The 23,409-nt window shown below is 35.0% G+C and overlaps 1 protein-coding gene across 2 annotated transcripts in view; it reads right to left on the bottom strand.

The window, feature by feature from the left end:
* The window catches only part of LOC149786603 (transportin-3-like), a 78,757-nt gene extending 55,433 nt beyond the window's left edge, over positions 1–23,324 (bottom strand). For both annotated transcript variants that reach the window (XM_089977104.1, XM_089977103.1), the window contains exons 1-10: positions 23,156–23,324; positions 13,962–14,051; positions 13,316–13,357; positions 10,906–10,977; positions 8,537–8,610; positions 7,055–7,118; positions 6,541–6,633; positions 3,055–3,198; positions 1,613–1,687; positions 60–160 (exon numbers count right to left, since the gene is read on the bottom strand). In XM_089977104.1, coding sequence (XP_089833230.1) covers positions 60–160; positions 1,613–1,687; positions 3,055–3,198; positions 6,541–6,633; positions 7,055–7,118; positions 8,537–8,610; positions 10,906–10,977; positions 13,316–13,357; positions 13,962–14,051; positions 23,156–23,275 — 875 coding nt within the window. In that variant the 5' untranslated portion in view covers positions 23,276–23,324. The remainder of the gene's footprint in view (positions 1–59; positions 161–1,612; positions 1,688–3,054; positions 3,199–6,540; positions 6,634–7,054; positions 7,119–8,536; positions 8,611–10,905; positions 10,978–13,315; positions 13,358–13,961; positions 14,052–23,155) is intronic.
* Between the last annotated feature and the right edge of the window lie 85 nt (positions 23,325–23,409).

Below are 23,409 nucleotides of genomic sequence, written 5' to 3'. Positions count from 1 at the left end.
TTTGGTTGGAGGGGAGGATAAAAGGATCAAATCCATTTTATCTGTAAATCAAAACTTACTTATCGATGTCTTCTTCAGCTACTGACAAATGATATGCATCTACCAAAGTCAGTGCTGCCTGGTAAAGAGTCTCAGCTAAACGCTTGTGCGTCCTCAAATCCTGTGAATAAAGGAAACAAAGAATCAATAACACAACATGATCCTTTAGTTATACAATGTAACATCCACCAAAAACCATCTGAAAGCATTATATACCCAGTAGTTGTATAACTTCATTAAGGTACAATGCTTTTATCTCTCTTTTGAGTGGTTCTGCAGTGCCTGATCTGACAAACAATCATAATACTTGGGTTGATTTTTCTCCAATCAAGTGCCTATGACACAATGCTCAAGTTGCATTATTAAAGTCAAGAACATTCTCTTAACTTTCTCAAGATTTTGTGACTTGATACGAGAAAACAATAAAGGAACCAATCACATTACAATATATTTTGTGCTAATATATATTGTCCTGCATGACACGTATATAGTCATATTTTTTGTGCATATTATCGAGTTTCAATCTATTTCATTTAAATGCACTAAAAATCACTGGTGAAATTGCATGATCTTAATGTCAAATATATTGTTTTTTATTTCACTGCATGTTTTTAATGTACTGCTTTTGTATGATCTCTCTGTGCTATATATTCAATATTTTCTTGATGTACTGATAAACAACATAAATACTTATTCCCCATCTCAACTATACTCACTATTAAGGTTCTCTATAAAACACAGCCAGCATATTTCAAGAAATGATGTCACCCATTTTCAATTGTCCTTATTAATACACAGTTACCTATACAATTTGGCTGAAATCCAATGATAATTATGGCATTACTGTGCGGAAGCAAAAGTGGGTGAGGTCTGAGAATCAGGGGCTATACGTGTGCTAAATGATGATGCAGATCACAGACAAATGAACTAGGTCAAGGGACATATCAATATCAGTCAATCAAAATATGGTAGAAAGCTGATAATAAGTATATGTAAATATATGCAAGCATTGGATTTTACAGCATGTCACCATGAATTTGGATATATAGTGGCAATTAAAAGTTAAGTTTTAGAAATCAAATGTAATGACCTGTGGGACTGACTTTGGGACTGACTGTGGGAGAAATAATGTGGATAGACGTGACCATCAGTACCTCTAATGATAAACAATGATGCAGAAGGCTGAAAATCAAAATCTAATGATAATCAAGACTCATACCAAAATTTGGTTTAAATCCAATATTAATTATGGGATTTACTGTGCAAAAACAAAAATTTGTGATCAGACTGACAAAAAACTGAAACATATGTTGCTTGTTGCCAGTTTAAAATATATTTAGGAATATGAAAAGTAAATGTGGAGAACCAGAAAATGTTCAACTGGTCCTTCAGGCAAGTGAAGCATTTTGAAAAGGGGTAACACTGGCCAGAATCACTTTAACAGAGTAATACAGCAATCTGAATTCGAAGCGGTTCTGAACTCTATGCACAGATGAAGTGATTCACTGGAATATAATGATATCAGATTCATAACTGCTGATAAGGAATTCATGCCAAAGCCAAGTGTACTTACCTCAACACAGTATAAAGCTGCACAGATAGAATCTGAGGCAGATTCATGTGTTGTGGATGTCACCTCTTTACACACCTAGAAAACAAAGCAGAAAAAGAAATCATTTTAAAAACTGCCAAAGATTTTAAAGATCATCACCAGAATATGGACACATGTCCCTTTGCTTTTTCACAGTAATGGGTTTGCACAAAAACTGTACAACTGGCTTGTACATAAATGTTAACAATATAAGCAATGCTGCTGTTGTTGTTGTTGTTGTCAAAGACATAAACATCATTATATCTCACATTTTTCTCTTAACAAGGAGACACAATAAAGCATGTAACTTATCTTGCTTTAATGAATGAGTTTTTGGGGCAACCTCTGCAAATTCCTAACAAAATTTCATGCCAGCTGTATATGAAGCCATCTAGCCAGCAATGCATGAAGCCATGAATTTAGTGCTACAACAATATGAAACATTTTAATGACATCTTTAAGTACATACAGCTTGAATGGAATATTATGCCAATCAAAATAAAGGTGTTTTAACAAATTTCTCTGCATGCTAAACAAAAACAAATTTAGTTCATTTTAAGCAATCTCACCTTCCTGAGTGCCCTCAAAAGTTATGCATGGGAAAGGGTGGGGGGTAGGGGGGCACAAGACTTCTTGATTACCTCATTACCACCAAAGACCAGACTCCACACTTACATGTTCCTTTTTTATAAAACGATCTTAACTGTAGCTCTGTCAGAAATTCCAAGAAAAACACATGTAAGCTTGTTCCAAACTAATAAGCATAAAAATAAAGTACAGTATATACTCACTCATGAGTCAAATCCAACTGAAAGCTGCACAAAGATCTGCCATCACACAATGCACAAGCAGATCAGGGTCTTTTCAGTTTGTAAGAAGTCATCAAAAGAACAAACAACATAGACCCTGAGCTGCTATCACATAAACAAAAATGATTACATACCATATATACTTGCTTACATAATGAATCCAACTGGAAACTACTGCACAGATCCAGATCTGCCATCACATAATGTGCTGGCAGATCTGATTCTATGCAATTTGTTAGGAGTAATCAGCAGAACAAACAGCACCGATTATGCTACAGCAGATCAGAATCTTCTTTGTTTTCAGTTTGACTTGTCTTATAAGCAAGTGTATATTGTATGGTATCTTCTATAAAGTAACAGCTACATCATTATTTCACTATCTTATTGTGAGAAGACATGCAGAATATCTAGATGTACTAAGCTAAAGATGAATGGAGATGTATTACAATACCTGACAGAAAATATATGACTCAAAGCAAACAGTTATTTAAACAAATAACCCACTTTCAAAGCAGCTGCCATTTATATTAACAATGTTGATCAAGCAAACCAAATAACTGTTGGGGAAAATATACTATACTAGCTAACAAGAAATCATGACTACCACTAACTTACCAATGACTGGAAGGGAGCCATAATGAGTTTTGTGTCAATGATCTTTTCTTCTGGGATGGCATCTATGTTGAACCAGCTAGCAAGGCACCGGAAAACCTTGACCTGAAACCTTTGGTCTGACCAGCAGTTTTCAACACATCCAAGCTGAAAAAGCACAAAAGCATTGCTCTTTAATTATTAAACAATTTTAGCACAATTTTTTTCCAAAAAATTAAACTCTTCATTACTTTACATATTATGGAGTTCCAGCAGCCTGAAAAGCTGATGAGTCAGCCAGGAAAATAAAACTGGTTCATAAGTAATTTTTGGGCTATGTAAATCTATTAAAAGCAATTATGTAATCTGAGAAACAGTATAAAATAAGAGCTGCTTCCATGGCTTCCAATGGCCAATTCCTTTTTTTTTTTATCGCTTACTTCACCTACCCAGCATGCAGACTATCACACCAAGTTGTTGTTTTGGGTTTAATGCCATTTCTCAGTGCAAGATAGGTTTATACATGGCAGACAGAAAATTTGGAGGAGGAAGAACCAGAGAAAATCCCAATAGGAACCACTGACCCAAGGGAAGCTAAAGGCAGCTTCTCCCACAATCACAATGGCCAAGCCCAAGACTCAAACCCACAAAGACAGAAGTGAGATGACAGTGATTGGTAAATGCAAGCAATTTAAACCACATGGCCACCTGGGGTCATAATACTAAGTCTTTAAATTCATAGTCTGCAGCAACCACCAAAACCCCAAAACAAAAGTACTGTAAACATCAAGTTATATACCTGCCCTATATTTAATGGGCCTTCATGTAGATAACTGACTTTCTGTGCAAAAACCAATTTTCTGTCACAGTCACCTTGACCACTGACTTTTTGATTCCCAGATCAAAAGAGATATTCCTTACCCAATGCAGAAGCCAGCCACAAAGTCTGGTCCAGGAATGTAATGTGAAACTAATATTTTGCAGAAACAATTTTTATTCTTTCAGTCATAGTGACCTAGACTTTGACCTTTTGACCCTGCAATCAACAGGTTTCTTCCTTTCTCCAACTATAAAATATCCAGAAAATTTGGTCCAGGTCTAAAAAGTAGAAATACATTAACATGCAGAAAACATTTTTATTCTTTCAGTCATGTGACTTTGAGCTTTGACTCCAAAATCAGTAGGGTTTTTCCTTACTCCAAGTGCAAGCTGTTGCTGCTTGAGGTCTCAAGTCATTGTGAAAACCATTTTTCTTCTTTCAGTCAGAGTAACCTTGACCTTCAATCTTTAAACCCCAAAATAAATAAGTTTACTCTTTAAAACAAGACCATCCCAATCATAAAATCTGCTAAATGTATATCATGGACAGCTTTATTGTGCTGAAACCAATTTTTGGGTTTCAGACAGTCACCATGACCTTTAACCTTTTTACCCCAAACCGCAAGGTGCTTCCTTAACCAAGAAGCAACCCATCCACAAATTTGGTAACTGTAGATGACAGAGAGCTCTAATTATTAAGCAGAAACCATTTCCTTCTTTCAGTCACGATGACCTTGATATCTGACCTTTTAACCCCTCCACACACAAATAAATCTGAGATCTGGGTTGCTCTTCATCACAAGTACCAGCCATCCACAAAAACTCAATTGAACCCTTTACCTCCTGCAAGCGTCCTTGCACGCCTCTACTCCATTCGCATGGAAGCACCTTTTGATGCCTACTATAAACATCAACCATTTTAAGCCAGTTTTCGTAGCGCCACCTTCGGGGAAAACCCCATATTAGATACTACATTTCTGTGAATGACAATTACATCAGATCATGTGGTCACTGTTTATGCTCTGGTCGATACCTGCTATTTAAAGTAACTGGGGGGGCCCCGAGTGGCTGAGTGGTCTAGAGCGCTCGCCGTTCCGGATCACTGCCATCTCACCTCTGTCTGCGTGGGTTTGAGTCCAAGGCATGGCTAGCGTGGGTATGTGGGAAAGCCTGCCAGTAGCTTCTCATAGGTCGGTGGTTCTTCCCTGGGTTTTCCAGGGTTCTTCCTCCACCAGTTATACTGGCCACCATGTATAGCCTATCTTGTGCTGAAAAGTGGCGTTAAACCCTAGAACAACAACAACAATAACAAAGTAACTGGGTCGTAATCTCCACTCTCCAAAATGGAGGTCGCGGATTTCATTCAGTACTTACGAAGTTTTCATGATTAGAATCACAACTACGAAAGATTCATTAACTTTGGTAAATGCTCTGATACTGATGTAGGCAGCAATTAGTTTTTAAAAATTATCAAATTCAGATGACTTAGTGACGTAGACGCTGACAAAAAAACTTGTAAATTTCGAGTATGAGAAATGGCAGCTACAGTTGGTCACGCGGCCTCACTGACTTGATGCGTATAGAGTTGAATAGGTAACAGGTGTTCTATTTATAGCGCGCTGCACTTTGTAACTATGCTCTATGAGGTAAAAGGTTAATGTGCAGATTTTCTTCTTTCAAAGTGACCATGATCTTTGAAATTTCAACTCCAAATTTTATAGGGCTCTTCCTTATTCCAAGTTCAAACCAACCAGAAAGTTAAGTAACTTTAAAAAGTTGACAACTCAAGTTATTGCACAGAAATGAGATTGATTACAGACATGTCATAAAATGACATGCTCCACATTATGGATGACATAAACAAAATGAAAACTAATGAAATTTTAGTACATACAGCGCACCCTCTTGATAATGTTTGTGCATGCCACAAAGTGACTTGCATTATTAGTAGTGAAGCCTTATACAATGGGATATTTCAACAATGCTTGGTCATAAATAGCACATCAAAATACAAATATAGGGCATTTAATGATGTAAAATCACATTATAATTGGTAACTTATAAGCAAAGGTTAAAATTAAGTGAAATAATTCAAGTAGTAACGTTTGCAAAAATATCCAACAATGCAATGTAATCCACTACCACATGCATCAATAGAGGAATGGTAGCATAATGAAGGTCTTTACAGCAAAGGAACACTTTACTTCTTCCAGATGGTCATCATATATGCACAAATTTTGCGAATAAATACCAGGCAGTTTAGTGGATGACCAAGTTTTGGACATATCAATGATGGCATTACAATATCCCAGTGTTAAATCAGTTGTCCCCAACCTCCAGGCCACGACTCAATTCAGGACTGTTAGGACATTCTTGAGGGTCACAAAGGTTTTTCTTAGTGGGTGGAAAAACTTAAGAAGATGTGAAAACGGGATCACAAGGCTCAGAAATCTATTTTATAGGGCCACAGACAAAAAAAGGCTGGGAACAACTGTGTTATACGTTGAGAATAAAGATCTATTAGATACGCAACTAAGAGTTCTTTTGCTTTGGGTTACATCAAGTAGGTATTTTATAATATATGTCTTGACAAGGAAAAGTAATCCAAATCTTGTACACAAGAAGTACTATTTTCACTACCACCACCACCACCAAAAACAATTTTTTAATATCATGTAAGAATGTAATTACCAGAACTTGAATGACTATATGTGATGATGACCGCAACTCCTCTGTAACCTCACTTCTTCTATTGGCTCCAAGTCTGAGGGATCTACTATTGATCTACAAAAAAGAAAATACAATGGTAATTAATGAGACATCTTAAGATCACTCTTAACATATTATGATTATTTAGCAAATATTGTTTAAGGATTTTCATTGAAAGTTGACCGACTTAAAATAACTTACTATAACTTGAAAGTTATTATTGGTCTCCTATAACAAATAAAGTAAATGTGGCCTGCAGCTGTAAAAACATGTGACATTATGGGAAATACAGACTGCAATTTTGTAAGATGTAGACAGTCATTTCCATTGCATTTTAAAAACTGTATCAAATTTGAAACAAAATTTACAAAATTTGTAAAATTAAGAAAAGGATATCATATATTTGCATTACTGACTACAGCAAAAACTGGCTGATAAAGCAATGTAATGAACAAGTCTTATGAGAAATTGGGAAAATGTTTTGATTGCCTTGTACCTCCTCAGGTAAAACTGTAAGAACTTCCATTAAAAATGACAGTTGATCTCGACTTGTCCCAAATCTGCAAGGAAAGGTGTTAGGGTCTATAAATGAAGAAAAGTGAACTAAAATGTATTTATATGTAAACAGACCCTGAATTAGATAAATTTACCAAATCTATATTCCACTCACTTTTGAATTTCATCTATCATTTCATCATTTTTAGTTTAATGTCTCAAAAATTGATCATAATCCACATTTTTTGCTTTCATTCATCCTTTTCTTTCATCTACCTTCATCTGCAATTATGATTCTCTTCTTTTTAAAGTGTTAAAGGGAGATAACTATAGATATAAAAGCTTTTCTAAAAAGTGTACTTAATAAAATACCAAATACATAAAATGCAAAGGACAGCATTGAATTTTGGACAAATTAAATTATAACCTCAGCTGAAATAAGTGTAAAAATAATAGTTGAAGAGTATCTGAGAATTTAATTTCATAATTTTGCTTAAATAAAGAATGAATAGATGAATCCAAACCATCACATCCATGCAGCTTGTTTGGATTAGGGATTACCAACTGAACATCAGCGAAATGAATCTGATTCTGGATTATCATGATAAAATCAATTTTCAAAATCCATTAATGAAATGCACATTTGTTTTGTTCCATTATATCACTGGGTTTGTTCCATTATATCACTGGGTTTTTTAACTGTGTTTTTGCATTTGCACTCTCTATCAGCTGAACAATGCATTAAATATTTCACCTGCATTCCTTCTGTATTCTATCTGCATTCCATTTACATTAATTCTGCATTCTATTTGCATTCTGTATTCCAGTAGATAGATACTAATACTGTGAACATGTCTAAAAGGTGTTTGAAAAAAAACTGTCCAACAAACTAAATCCTGGAGGCTAGGCATTGCATGTGGTTTTCCATTCAGTTCAAATAAAACCTGCCTAACACTGTTTCACTTTTCAGGTTGAAAAGAAACTAATATCCTCAATTTTAAATTTCAACATAGTTATATTGTTTTCTAAAGTTGTAAAGCGCTTAGAGCGTCTAAAGATTAGGCGCTATACAAAGTCCTCATTATTATTATTATTATTATTATTATATCAGTTTGTGCACAAACCTCAATACAATTCAAAGACAAAATTAAAGTTTTTATCTTGAGGTACTTATGTGATTTTCTTTGTCATTACTAATCATGATTCCTCGTAACTGTAAAATTCTTACTTCCACAATAAAATTCATGGAAAGTTTAACCATAAATACATAGTTTTCACAAATTTAAATATCAACATTATTCACCAAGACAGATGTGGAATCTCTTATACAGAATTCAATTAATATTCTAAGATTTATATTTCCATAATTCTACTGCACAGGTTTTAAAATCAGTAGTAACCAATTTTATGTGATCCACTTCAATCATATGTCAACGGAATCAACTTATAAATGACCTCCTGGCATTTATTAATAGACTGATACCTTTGAACTAGATCCTGGACAGCACCTTTCCAACTGGTCATCTGCAAGGCTAGGTCTGCCAAGGCAAGACTGAGCTGAGAAAAGCAACGAAAGGAAATTTGAAGTCCATAATAAATCTTACATTTAGGCATAAAATATAAATTGCAGTGAACTATGGAAATTACAATGAATTTACCAAGCTTCATGATGGTGATGTCACAAAATCTAAAAATAAGAACGAGCTTATGCAGAAAACTAAGAAATTCCTTCCAAGGTGAAATAAAAATCACCGTGACATAATTTGATAAATGTGGGTTGCCTTGTAAAGACTGCACACATTAAGCCTCATAGCTGTAGATTTGTGTGGAAAGAAACTTTAAATAAATTCAATCCCCAATGGTATCAGCAATGACATTATTTGCAACACATGGATAAATCAATGACATTCCTAAATTTAACCTCTAATGCTAAGACTATGCATGATGAAGATCAAAACTAAAATTACTTCAATAATATAATTTCTGAAATACATAATACATGGACTAAACAATATATAAAAATATACATCATATATTTAAAATGGTCATGCCTCATGATTTTGAAACAGCTAGAAAATTCCCTACATCTCACTTAATTTGTTCCTTTTCTTTGGGCCAGAAAGTTTATTTCTCATAGTTAATGTTCAATTTACATGTTTTTACAGACATGATTTTGGTCTTCCATAAGAAAAGCTGAAAACATTTAAAGATGGGTTTGGGGGTCCTTGCCAACAGTCTCGAGGGGCAACACCCCCAATCCAGGGATCCAAATACACCCAGCCAAAAATGCATTTTACATTCATAAAAAACAGCTCCTGGTGCAACTTATGATCATAAAATAAAAAAAAGTAATCATCTGAAAAACTAATAAACTTACCCAAAATGTTCAACTTGAGTTCAATAATTTCACAATATTTATAGTCACATGAATTTGTTCTCCAATACTACTGATGCTTAAGTTATTTCATGTGCATGTCAGTGTTCACATTGTAATTAAGTCACAATAATTTCTCAATTTTTGCCGCAAATATATTATACTTCTCTCTTTTCATTACAAATCTGTAAAATAATCACCCAAATACATTAAATATATACAGATAATCCCATACATTCACTTGTCTTTTTCTCCAATGGACACAACCTGTTGATATGCTAGTTGAGCTCTTTTTGCAGCTTTGGCAAAGATTTCTTTAGCCTTCCTTTTCATCACCACAGACATTTTTTGTTCAACATGCAATCGTTTCTTTTCCTCCTCAATGAGAGCCTTTTTCCTCTCAAGCTGGTGCTTGTATTGGCAATATGCAGTGTGCATATTCTGACAGAGGGCTACACCTGTTCTATCATGCAAGAAATCTTTCTTCTTATAGGAATTAACTGCACTTTTTCTAGATGACTTCTGAGCTTAAATTTTTCCATATGCAGCTTCTTTTGTAGGCGCTTTTCCAAACTCTTCCAACCGCCACTACCGTAATTCAGATCTTTATTGCAAAGGTCACAAAATGCCAGTCCTCCAGCAGTTTTTTTTATAAACTGACCAACTAAAGTTCCATCAACTTTTCTCTCCAGCTATTCCCATTTCCATACATTTTTTAAACTTTATTTAAACTTTTATTCATGTCATGGTCTCTCTCAACAACTCAGCAGACAGACTGTTTGTTAAAAACTAGATTTGATATGATATAAAAAAAACGGACTATATCAAGAAAAATCTGATTCAAGCCAGGAGAAAAGCGGAATCCCAAATGATAAAGTTCTTGCTTATCCCATGTGCAAGCTGTCCACTGAGTCTGGTAATTGCTGATTAGGGAGAACTTGGCTTACTGCAGAGAGAGCGACCTTCAGTGCCAGATTACCAAATAGGCCGAGTAGGCACCAGCCTATGGGCCCCACACCTTTTAGAGGCCCCACAACAATGGATCAAAATAATATTGATCTGATCTTGAAAGAAAATTACAATCAAGCTTTCTTAAATTGTTACCAAAAGATAGAAAAAATGAATCAAAGAAACAAAAACTTCATACTAAAGACTCCTTAGAGAAAATACTGTATTAATTTAGGAGCGAGAGGGGCCCCAAGATTTTGACTGCCTTAGGGCCGCCACAGGGATTAATCTGGGAATGACAACCTTGACCTTGAGCTCAACAGAGTTTCTCCTTACCCTATGTGCATGCTGCAGGTGGTGGAGAATTCAACTTGTTGTTTGGAAATGAAACATCAACAAACAGACAGATATCACTAAACTCCCTGCTTTAAGACAAATTGCTTGTTATAATTTTTAAAGATGCTCAAACCAATATGTGAAACAGTGAACAAAAATGCACACATGTCTAAAGGTGTAGGTCTTACATTTACCTGTGTTACAATGACTGGAGCAGTGCTGGTTGTTATTTTCCCCGCATGCTCTATCAGTGAGTCCCTGAGAGACTGAAAATAAAAAAGCAATCCAATTCATTATTGACCATGTAGCACCCGTATTTATCCAACCTTTTATCCAGGTGCTTATTCAGTATAGATACAATTTTAGATATTGCATAGCTATACATTTTAATTAATAATTTGATTCATTTATTTATTATTAAAAAGTTTTGCTCTGTATCCCTTGACTATTCATTTGATCATTCAAGCAAATTGTCAATGCATTTATTTCCACTGGAATGCACTTAAAAGTATGGCAACATTCATTCCATAAATGGAAAAAGTGGGCCCTAATCAGGCCCCTATCAGGTCAAAAAAGGGGCCATTTAGAAAATAACTGGGGTTACATATAGCCTAGCACATTTTCCATTTATTCAAGAAATTCAACCATTTATTACCATCACAGGCACTTTTGCCATGGATTTACAATTTTCAGCAATAAATATTCACCTTTTCTATCATTATAGATGTTTACTTTCAATGAAGAGTCGGATTACATCATGGTTTTCAACAATGTCATTGTCTGCTAAAATAACCAGGTACACTGTTCACGACATGCTTATTTTAGTGGGCAAGGAAATTTATAGCGAACCACAGTATAGTCTGACTCGACAATGACTAATACATATATATTTATCTTATAATCTTTGTTTTTTATGTGTCCTTTGGGTGGTATGGAGGGAACTTTCTTGTGCCCAAGATGAAAAATAAGGGCCACTGGTTGATGGGTGCAGCTTAAAATGAATCCTGGTGAGGGTAAAACAGACACGGGTGTGCTGATATATTCAGAGCAAAGCTACCTTTGCATTCATATGTATTTATCATACAACCTTCTGTTGGGCTAGTTTCATTTCTTAAAACCATACTACTGTTCTGAAGGAGTGCTGCAAATGGCACAAGATATGACCAACTTGTGACCTTTTTCCTACTGATGACTTGACCTTTGAACTAGGGACTTTACAATTTTATGATATGATGTGAATGTTAATCAAAATTTCATCTGAATATTTGTAGTTATAGTAACAGATAAATAAACAAGCCACTCACCTGCATCATCACTTTTTGGCTTTGGTTTGGTTTTATAATTTTTAAAACATAGCTTCAACAATTTTAGTCATATCTCTACATTGTCTGCAGCGTGGCAGTTTACAGTGATGTCTAGCACTGGGGCATCATGCTGCAGACATGCAGCATCATGAATTCACACAGTCACATTATCCTGACACCAGGCCAGCCAGTCCCAACTCTAACCTCTTCTTCCTGAGTGCTAAGTGAAGCAGCTGTTAGTACCATTTGACTAAGTCTTTATATGATTCTGCTAGGGTTCGAACACGTGACCTCCCACATCCAAGGCAGATGCTCTAACTATTACATTATCTCTTATTGTGGCCCTGATCTAGGAGAACAAAGGATACACGAAACCTTGTGAAATAAAATTACCAACAATGTTAAAGTTTCATTAAAATATGTTTCCTATGACTTAGCAAGTATAACCATATATGAATAGAGATCACTGATTTAAATTTTCCACCATCATGACCTTGATCATGGGGTAGTGAGCACGGTTACGGTATGTGACTCTGTCTAGTCATCATATTATATAAATGGTTCATTTCCTTAAGATACCTTCACTGGTTTCAAAGTATACATTGGACAAGGATACAAGACAGATACATTTCCCCTGGCTTGACCACCACCTCCAGGACGGGGTTATGGCCATGGCATGCCATGTACTGTTTATGTGATACATAACTGGTTCGAGTTTCATTAAAATGTCTTCAGTGCCTCCGGAAAAGGAAGTGCCACAAAATTACACTGAACCTTGCTGTGGCATTGACTTAAGTCGGGGTGGGGTGGGGTGGGTGGGTGTTTATTATATGTGATACACTGTCTTTACATGATATAAAAGTAAATGAAGTTAATAAAGTTTCATTAAAATATCTTCAGTAGTTGACAAGGTTATGTGTAAAAGAATAATACATTCTTTTTCCATGACCTTAATTGTGAAGCAAGGACTAATGTTACAGCACATAACACACCATCTATAGTTGATATATAACTTGCTCAAATTTCATTAAAACATCTATAAAGGTTCAAAAGCTATACTCAGGACAAGGATATAAGTCTATGAATTACATTTTCCCATACCATAACCTTGATGTTGTGATAATGGGCATGACCAACCATCTAGCAATGATGCAATCTTGGGCAACGTTTATGAAAATCCCCCCAACTGTAATAATGCTTTGAGACAGACAGGCAAATGTTAACAAATGGATGAATGCTACCAAAACATAATCAGCCAGACTTTGGATATAGAGCAAAGAGAAACTCCACATTACTATACCTGGTGAACTGCAGTTGGCAGCTCATGGAAGGCATACTGAATCTGAAAGTAACATTAAAAAAATAGGTTATTCATTTGAGTATGGTTACAAAAAAAAACAAAAAAAATTGAAAAAAGTTAGATTCACTTAAGACATTCATCATAACCTAAATGATCAATGTGTATGCTGTATGTGCACTTGGTTTTACACTTCGTCTCTGGTATTTTATGCTGCTGTATTTGTATTTTTATGACCTTAGCTATCAACAAATGATAGAGCAATTTAACATAACACAGAAATTCATATCTCAAGTCTCTTATAATGAGAACGCACACGGTTTTGCCTCTACGTTGAGTGAAACAGTTGTGGGAACAAGATTCTAGTGCAAAACTAATTTTCTAGCTATGATTCTTCTCATACATTTAATATTTAAAGGAAAAACAGCTATTTAATTTCACTGATAGTTTCTGTCTTTGCAAAATATGTGAAAACAAATGCAAATGAATAAAAACAGGTGTAATGTACTTTCTCACTGATATTATGAAACAATGCATCTCTAAATAATGAAGAAAATATATCAGTCTCACATTAATTATTTTGGCAATTTCTATAATTCCCACCCATCCATCCCCAAGACAAATTACAAATGCATCTAATCAACTATACCTTTGTTCTCATGGTTTGTGCTGCAAAGTAACAGGATTCTATACTCTGGTTCAGTCTCAAAAGCTGATCTGCTATCTGCCATGCATTTACCTGTAACAAAAAAGTAAAAAAATGTAAGCTGTAACAGAAAAGCAAAGAAACTGATGGTATGTCATCACTTTGCACAAAGGATCGTATCTTGACACTACAGCCTTAACACTGACAACTTCTTAACCTGCATTTAAGCAAGTTTAATATCAATTATTCAGAAATTTTAGAAAGGAAACAAACAAAAAAAATTATGCATATTTTTTTTAATGTACAGCTCTGTGATTAATAATGAAGTAAGAAAGGTAATGGGGATGACTGAACCATTCCTCAAATATAAACTAATCACTGCAGAGCAGGTAACTCTGAGTGAACAATATGGTAGACTAAAAGTCAGCAACAGTATTACATGATTGACAGTGCAAATAGTGACAGGAAATTCATTCTTTGCTGAAAATGACATGCACTGCAACCACCTAGATTCATCTTCAGACACTTAAAAATTTCAATAAAATAAAAAAAAAAATCACACTGCTACCAAGAAATCCACTTAGATACTGGCAATCAGTGTTTTACCTTCAAAAGGGTAAACATGAGCAGCATGTAATAAGATGCAGGAGTTAAATCACATAAATCATGGATTGCAACAACTGTCACTACCTGTTCAATTACATTCTGAATTTGCAACCATGTAGTAAGGACCACATTAGGAAATGTCCCTATTTCATTAGCAGTCAATAGTTTAATAAAATACTTTTCTCTTACAATTCATGACAATGTTTAAGTTAAGGTTTTTTTCAGCTGCTTTTATTTTTACTGGATGTGTTCAAGTTGCCAACAGTCATGATTAACATTATTAACCCCTCTTGCATGGCCATCCCTCTAGCATAGCCACTGGCCAGCAAATTAGTGTAAAAATTGGTAAATTTATTCCTCACATTTTTGGGTTAATGATGGAAATCTCATGAACATTTGCTGGTTTCTAAACTCAGCATAGTGACATTTTGGTTCAATAATGCAGGTGAAGTACCTGACATTAATCAATATAAAAATGTAAGTAATATGATTGGCTTTTACTGCTATGTGTCTCTGAGATGTCAGATTTTGTCACTTTAATAATTACTGGCAATTATTATCACTAGTAATTATCAGGATGGCAAAAGCTAACTTATGAGAAGCACACCCTTGTTCAACTCAAGCTGGCACCATCTCCAGTCACCATAGAGTTAAATGGCATGTTATCCATCTTGACTTTTGTCTCAAATTTTAATATGTTAAAAGAATACAAGCCTGTAAGCTTGATTCCTTCGTAAACACTATGTATTTTGAGTTATAGCTACAAACAAGACATTGAAAAGTTTTGTTAACTGAAAGAATGAAAGTAAATATATTACTGTTTTCTATTTATGAAATCAAACCAAATTAAACACTCATTCTTACACACTTCTAATTTGAGGGGCTGTGCCAAGAAATAACAGGAAATTCTGCAGAAACCTCACTTGCTTTTCTGGTACAGGACATAATCCAAAAATGTAACATTGCCAGTTGAGCAAGAAAAGTCATGTCAAAATAATAACCAAATAAAATATGACCCATTGTGGAAAGTGGAATTAAGAGTCAAGGCTCTGCACAAAGCAAATAATCTTGGATCACTTGACTGGTTTGCAATTATTCTGGATATGTAAGGTTTTGGCGCATTCCTGACTGGTGAATGCTCAAGACTACACATTTTTTTAGCAGCAGCTAACAACTATGCTGATATGTTTAGTTTAAATATTTACCACATACACTTGCTTATAACTTCAGTCAAACTGCAAACATCCTGATCTGCCATTTGTTCTACTGATTACTCCTAACAAACTGCATAGACCTAGATCTGCTGGCACAATATGTGATGGCAGATCTGGGTCTGTGAAGTTTGCAGCTGGACTTGTCTTCTAAGTGAGTATACATGGTATGTCTGAGGTACACACTTTAATAAATTCAACTGAACTATCAGATTTGTTTTTACTATAATGGAAGTTTCATTTACAGAGCTAGAGCAAAAGTATTCTTAAGTTGGCTGGTATTAAACGACATTTGCAACACATTACTGATCTACACATGCATCTAACATCTCTTTAATTTACCTAAATTTGGGTTGTTCCACATTCTGATCGTACTTAAGCAAATCAGCGAAATGGGTTTGCACAACGCAGTCTTCAAAAACATCACACTAGCTGTTGTCACATAGTTAGGTAATATACAAAATGGGGGTTTATACCCGACTCCTCTGCCTTTTGACTGCCGTTATTAAAACTGCCAAAAGGAGTTTTACATCAGCTCCAATCACAACTGTTTACTGTTTCTACATACTATATGTAACAGGCATATACTGAAAGTGGTTGGGTCTTTTGCTTTGTATTTTCAAGAATACTGAAAATTGTATTTTCTCGAAAACCCATATATCTCTGGCGGTTTGGGAGTATATGTTTTTAGCATGACACACGATGTTACAATCTGATTTAAATCAGGTCTCCACTACACATGGGGCAGTGGTGATCTGATTTTAATTAGATTCACTGTGCTATGGCAAGTATGTCAACATCTTGAAAATACATTTCCACATTCATCAGTGCAACCAAAGTTTTTCCGGGTAAATTTTTGTGTGACAAACCCAACAGGCACCTCTCTTAGAACGTAGGACAGACCTGATCTGAAATTATAGAGGACCCAGTCATCTGAATTTTTTTTAGTGCTGTGTATTATAACTTTCATAAACATGTCATAGCTTTGTGCTGTGTTGTTATATTTATATGTACTGCTTTCAAAGGTTAATGGGGAAAACAACAATTTTAGATGGTTTGCTTTCTAACCATCAGAAACCAATTTTACACAAAAATATCACAACCAAGCCTCACTGCATTTCTCAGTCCCAATTACTTCTCCAAATTTCATTTCTCCATAAACAAAGAAAAAGTTTTTTATTCAACAGTTAGTTATGTTTCTTTTGAAACATCCATGCTCAAAAAATAATACTGAAGCTCAACACCTTCCTGACTGTCCACTATTAACAAGCACAACAGCTGACATCAAAGTAAAAAGGTCAGTCCTCTGCTGTTGCTTGATAATAAATTCATGGAAAAACTGATAAAGAAAGTAACCTCAGGGTTTTCCACAGGACAATCCAGGACTGCTTTCTTGAAAAATATTGTGGTCCCTGCACCACAATTTGCATTCCCAATAACCATACTTTATTCCATTTAAACAATTTTGAATGTTTTGAGTTTTATATTGTCACACACACACACACACACACACACACACATATATATATATATATATATATATATATATATATATATATATATATATATATATATATATATATATATTCATTTAGTGTCGACCTGCTGAGCAAATGCAACAGAATCAGTGTGGGGTGCCATAAAAACTACTATAACAGCAATATGACCTATGATGGACTTCCACTATTTGTAGTGGGCAAATAATCCCTTGCTCTTCTGTCCAAGTCCACCAGACTGAGTGGACAATCCGTAATCCACAATGCATGTGTTGTAACTATGGAGATTCTAACATTGATTTGTTAATGATATTCAGACATATTAAATCAACTTTGCCACGTTTCTCTGCATAATAATTATAATAACTAAATCATCAAGGTACATAAACATAAGTAGGGTTCTCAAAAGGATTTTTAAACTTTGGAGTTCCAAACTCCCAACTCTGGAGTCCCAAACTCACAACTTTGGAGTCCCAGCACACCCACAACTAAGTTATCGGAAAAAGCTGCATTATATTTAATATCCAAAATATGAATGCAGCATCAAAACAAACATTACCTAAGACTTCAAGGATATATACCTAGTACAGCTATGAACTGTGATTAGGGATCAATCAACACTTAAATTTTAAAAAGAACTGACTTCTTCCTTTGGACATACCATGGAAAAGTGAGAGCAAATTGGGAAGAAGTTGCAGTAGAGGTCTTGCTAGGATTTTAAACTAGGAGTGAAGGACCCTCATTCTGGTAAAAATAGGAGTCCCATCATCAAAAGTTGTAGTCCCCACCAGGGGTCAAGCTATACTTGAATTTTAGGGAGAAGTGACTTCTCCTTTTGGAAAGAACAGGGAGAAGTTAGAGCTCAACAGGGAGAAGTGGATGCGAAGCAAGAAACACAGGATATATATGTTCTCTTATTTAACTTAATCCCTCTATTTCCCAGTATTCACATTTGCATTTAACTTTGGATTTAAGCAATACTTTATTTTCAAGTAGATAATTTTCTCAGTTATTTTGGCCATATGACTCTAAAAGAGAATAAAAGAAACTACATTGTAACAAATTTTAACTGAGTAGCCAGATTATATTACTGTGATTTCAAGTTAGTAAAAATGCTTAATCAACTAACTTTGATCAATTTTTAAAAATTCTTTTATTTATTTATACTTTCTAAAAGTTCACAAAAATGGCACTTTCAAAGACTTCTAAATGTGTTTGAAACAACCCCCGTACCACGTACATGAGGGCAAATGCACACGTTTCTTCAGATATTGTTCATCCTCACTTCTTCGTTGCAGATAAAACATTTCCATAACTATTCATACATAGCACACTAAAATGCATAAAATTACGGACATGTCTCCTTTATAGTTGGTATATGAACTAAACCCTTCTTTGCTACAGAATCAACACAGAAGTGACTGCATCTATTTTTAGATGGAGAGGTTTTCGTAATGTAATCACCCACTTTAATATAGCTTCATTATAACAGTCCACTGACGGGATTGCAAATTTATGGTTTATTTATTTGTCTGTGTACCTGTAGTAATTTTAGGCAATGGTTAAATAGTATCTGCTTTGTTGCTTTTTTCTGTATTTTTGCAAAGACATGTCAAGTCAATAAACAACTTAGACCCTACAATGCATCTCGCGAATTCCACAACATAGCATTGTCCCATATGTTTCTGACCTACATAATTTGGATCTTGAAGTTAAATCTTTAATAAAATAATACCAAGGCTTTGCTTTCAATGAACTGTATATTTTTTCTAATATATTTGCCCGATGATTTACGAAAACAGACAATCTAATAAACTGGTACATCCCAGACTTAACGATGTCCACCATTATTTCCCATTAGGCATATTGGTTCATTTACAGTTTCAAACTAATTTTATGATGAAATAGTGTAAACAAGACAGTTAATATATATCCAGATCACCACTTCTGATCTTAAAACACAAACTTCTATTTACACACTTTTGTTAAAGTTTTGAAACACAAGTCTGTATGTTTTTATCATCAAAGGATAGCATGCAGAAATTGATAGTTGCTACCTTACTTGGGAAAGGTTTAATGGTCAATCAGCCATCGAAACACATTCTTGTGAATGGGCAAGAGTTTGTTTGTCAACATAACTGATATCAAAACTAGGCCTTGCTAATGATGTCTTGAAGCTGATGAATACATTTCGCTAAAACACTACAACTAAGCAGGCTACGGTGAGGGGCATCTAAAATAAAGTCAGTCAATGTACCTGTTATAAAATCACACGGCAAAGTTGTTTTCGCTTTCCTAACAGAAGAAACCAAAGTTTACATTTTTTAGGCAACTTAGTTGCCCACTTCACCTGGTAGCATAACCCCTGGCCCTCCCAAAAAACACCTATGAAAATTAGAAGAACTATTGGTTGCCATTGAGTTTAATTTCTACATTCTTTATACAGCAGAACCTGTCTTGAAAGACCACCCCTTCTGCCAAAAAATATGGTCTCTCAAGACAGGTGGTAACACTATATAACCATTAAATATGTGCAAGAGAACCTGGTCTCTCAAGACAGGTGGTCTTTCATAGCAGTGGTCTCACAACACAGAAACAGCTCTTGTTCAAAGCGAGACTGAATTTTGTCAATCCAAGTAAGGACTTATTCCAAACACTAAGCTAGGCATCACACACTTTCTTACACTTAGCTACTGTCCCATCCGAACTATCAATTCTAGCAGCTTTAGCACTCTTCTGAATCTTCGTAAGTTTGCCATTTAACACCAAAATACTTATCCAAATTTATGAATGGCATTTTGTCTAAGTCTCAACATGTCTTGAGTCTGAGATCACTTGCACTGCTTATTCCACTACATTCAGAAATGAACACAATAATGAAAGCTAAAGTTGTTTATTTGATGTACTCTAAGATAATGATGACATCTCTATGTCTTTCTGCCTCTGAATTCAATCATTGTAAATACCAGTATATTTTCCCACTCGGCTGCCTGTCAAAGCCTTTGAGTATGCCGCCCAGCTATTGCATCATGTTCTTCTGATGTACTGTTATAATGGCAACATGTACATCAAGGGGTCTTTCAGTCACTGAATTCTGTCATTGAAATATCAGCACAGCTAAATGATCATGATTTTCCCACAACACAGGTGGCTGAAGCAGGATTAGCAAGTCTTTGAATTTTGCCACCCAAATATTACATGCGTACGAAGGACTACCGCCTCAGTGATTTTCTACATCCCAATACGCGTAATTAAGCATTTACGAGACCTCTGTGCAGAAAAGCAAGAAATGCAATTATATATATATATATATATATATATATATATATATATATATATATATATATATATATATATATACATGTATGTATATATATATATATATGCATGTTTGTATGTGCTTTCATTTTCTTATTTGAAATGTATCATATTACTCCTTATGCATATTTTCATTTAAGATTTAACCAAAACTTGATCTTCAAGTAGAAAATTCTGTGTTAAATGTATTTTATAAACAACCTAGCACCTTTCCCCAACTCCCGAAAAAAATCACATTAAATATATATACTAAAAAGTTCTTCCTACCCTACTTTTAAAACCAATGCAAATGGAAACAGACATACTATATTGTGTAGCCTAGTTGTATGAATGTAAAGTATTCATATTCAGCATATTCATACATGAAAGTGTACATGTTCAGACAAAGAGAAATATGCAATATATTGTAGCCATATGACTTCAGACCAGCATAGAAGACACATTGTAATTCATTTTAACTGAATGGAGTACTATATTACATCATTGTAACTATAAATTGGTAAAAATAACAGCTGTCATTTAAATAAATTTAATCTTTCCATTTTCTAAAACTTCACATGACAGCATATATACAGATGTCTTCATAGCAGTGTTCATTCATTCAAACCACAATGGACACTAATGAGCAACTTTAGCAGCTGCCTCGCATTAAGAGATAATGTTAGGACTGGTCATTCTGGTGTCAGGATAATGTGAATGGGTGGAACATGATGCTACATGTCTGCGGCATGATCCCTCAGTGCTATGCATCAATATAAATTGCCACATCTCAGGGATATGACAAAAACTATTAGATATACATTAAAAATCTATATCATACACACACAAACACACAACGAGTAACCTCCACTTTATCAGAACAATTTCAGGGAGTTAACTCAAAATGTGAATCTTATGGACTGACATTTTTTGGTGACATTTTTAAAAGTATAAAGATTACATTTTTTGGTGACATTTTTAAAAGTATAAAGATTACAAGTACCTAGTTCTATTGACAGCTGATTAACAATTGTAACTACAATGTAATCCAAGGTTCTCATAGAGTTCAAAACTGATGAGTAATTTAACCCTTGAAAATAAAACTGTGCGAGTCAAAACTGAAATCTCAAGCATCTTTGTATTTTAGTCATGAGCTCATCACTTTATATTATGAAAATGCAGAATGTCTTCTCCATGTCATTACAATGTGGCAATGAGAAAACAACCACACAAAGCCTGCAAGAAAGTTCAAACATTAGTTGTCCTGAGGCTGGGATTTTAAGGTTGTTACCTGCTCTGCTATACTACTCTAGTTCATCCTGAGAAGAATATTTCCGATTTTTAGACACAGGACACAAACCAGAGTTTCATATTTATTACCCAGTGTTTTTTCTAGCTTTGGGAGGTAGCTTATATTTTTCGCATTTTGATATGAATTGAACTAAAACATATCCACTGCGCTTAAATGATTTGGGCAAGTAATGCCCCAAGAGTGGATACCCAAGGTAGCCCTCATATGGACACCAACTGGTGGGTGTAAATGTGAATACAGAATAGCCAAAGATAAGCTGACAAAGAACATTGATGACTGAGCTGGAAATTATGGGACTTTTCTGGCATGAGGGACAAGCCGTTGCTCAAGACCAACCTAGATGGTGGAACTTAGTTGAAGCTTTATGTCTCAAAGAGCATGAAGAGGACTAACAAACTATATGAGAATAAGTCCATTCTGCATTCTCCAGCCTTGCACCTTGAAGTTAGATTCTGGTTTTCCCAAACTTTTTTGTCCTGCATCCACCAAATCTATACACAGGTGCACAGAATGTGGGTGCTTTTTCATTTGGGATAAATTTAAAACTCTAAGGTTGTGGAGGAATGCCTATTTCAGTTGAATAAGGGTAAGATTACTCTGATTTGATTTTGCTAAAGAAACATAGCCCAACTTTAACCAACATCACTCCTCAGCTACCACTACATTTAAACCAGTTGATGAAACTTGAAAATGCATCCATTTACGAGTGGCAAGATTTGACTCCATCAGGCAAAAAAGACATAAAAATATAGTCAGACAAACACAGTTAGCCTTTAATCGGTGGAACAGTGTGAACATGGGCTGACAAGTGTGTGACATGACACCGATATATCATAAATGTTGGGACTGACGTCTTACATAGTAAGACTATTGTTCGCATGGACCATTACAAACGTATGGTAATCCTATCAAACCTAGCAATTCCAAGTTATTTATCTGCGAATTGATCTTTTTCACATATGTTGATTTCATAGCTTAAAAAAGAAGAATAACTCATACGCATAATTATCGCGGAAAGAAAACTGATAATAGATTTTACATTTTACAACTAGCTAGAATGGAGTCTTGACGTCTAGTTCTGACCAAAATCATCCAGTATTATCAATAATACTTGTACTGTTGACAATACCAGTGTATGCAGTATTACGACCGCCATGTTTGCAAGGTTCATTAAAAAAAAATTGCAAAAGAACACCTCGCTTAAGAGTATCAAACTGATGGTGAACAATATATTTTTGAGGGTTTTCATTCAACGCTGGGGTACTCAAAACCTACCGATCTTTGAAGTTCTCCGAGCCAAACAGAAGCTTTTTCTTTGCCAACGAAATCAGGGTTATTATACAGAGCTTGCAGAGCCTGATACACCGTCTCCAGAGGCGGTGCTTGGCTCTCCATTTTGTAAAGAAATCGGCGATTTTTTCCTCAACCTACTTTATTAAAAGCTTGCCGGAACCAACCGGAAGTTCAGAAAAGTTCTACGGACTTCAATTTGAACAGGCCATACCTGGAAAATATAAATCCTTAAATAA

This window comes from Sinohyriopsis cumingii, chromosome 12, assembly GCF_028554795.1.
Source record: "Sinohyriopsis cumingii isolate HCF-2022 chromosome 12, ASM2855479v2, whole genome shotgun sequence".
Lineage (NCBI taxonomy): Eukaryota > Metazoa > Mollusca > Bivalvia > Unionida > Unionidae > Sinohyriopsis > Sinohyriopsis cumingii.
The sequence above is the reverse complement of the archived record's forward strand: the minus strand, read 5'-3'. Positions and strand labels throughout refer to the sequence as shown.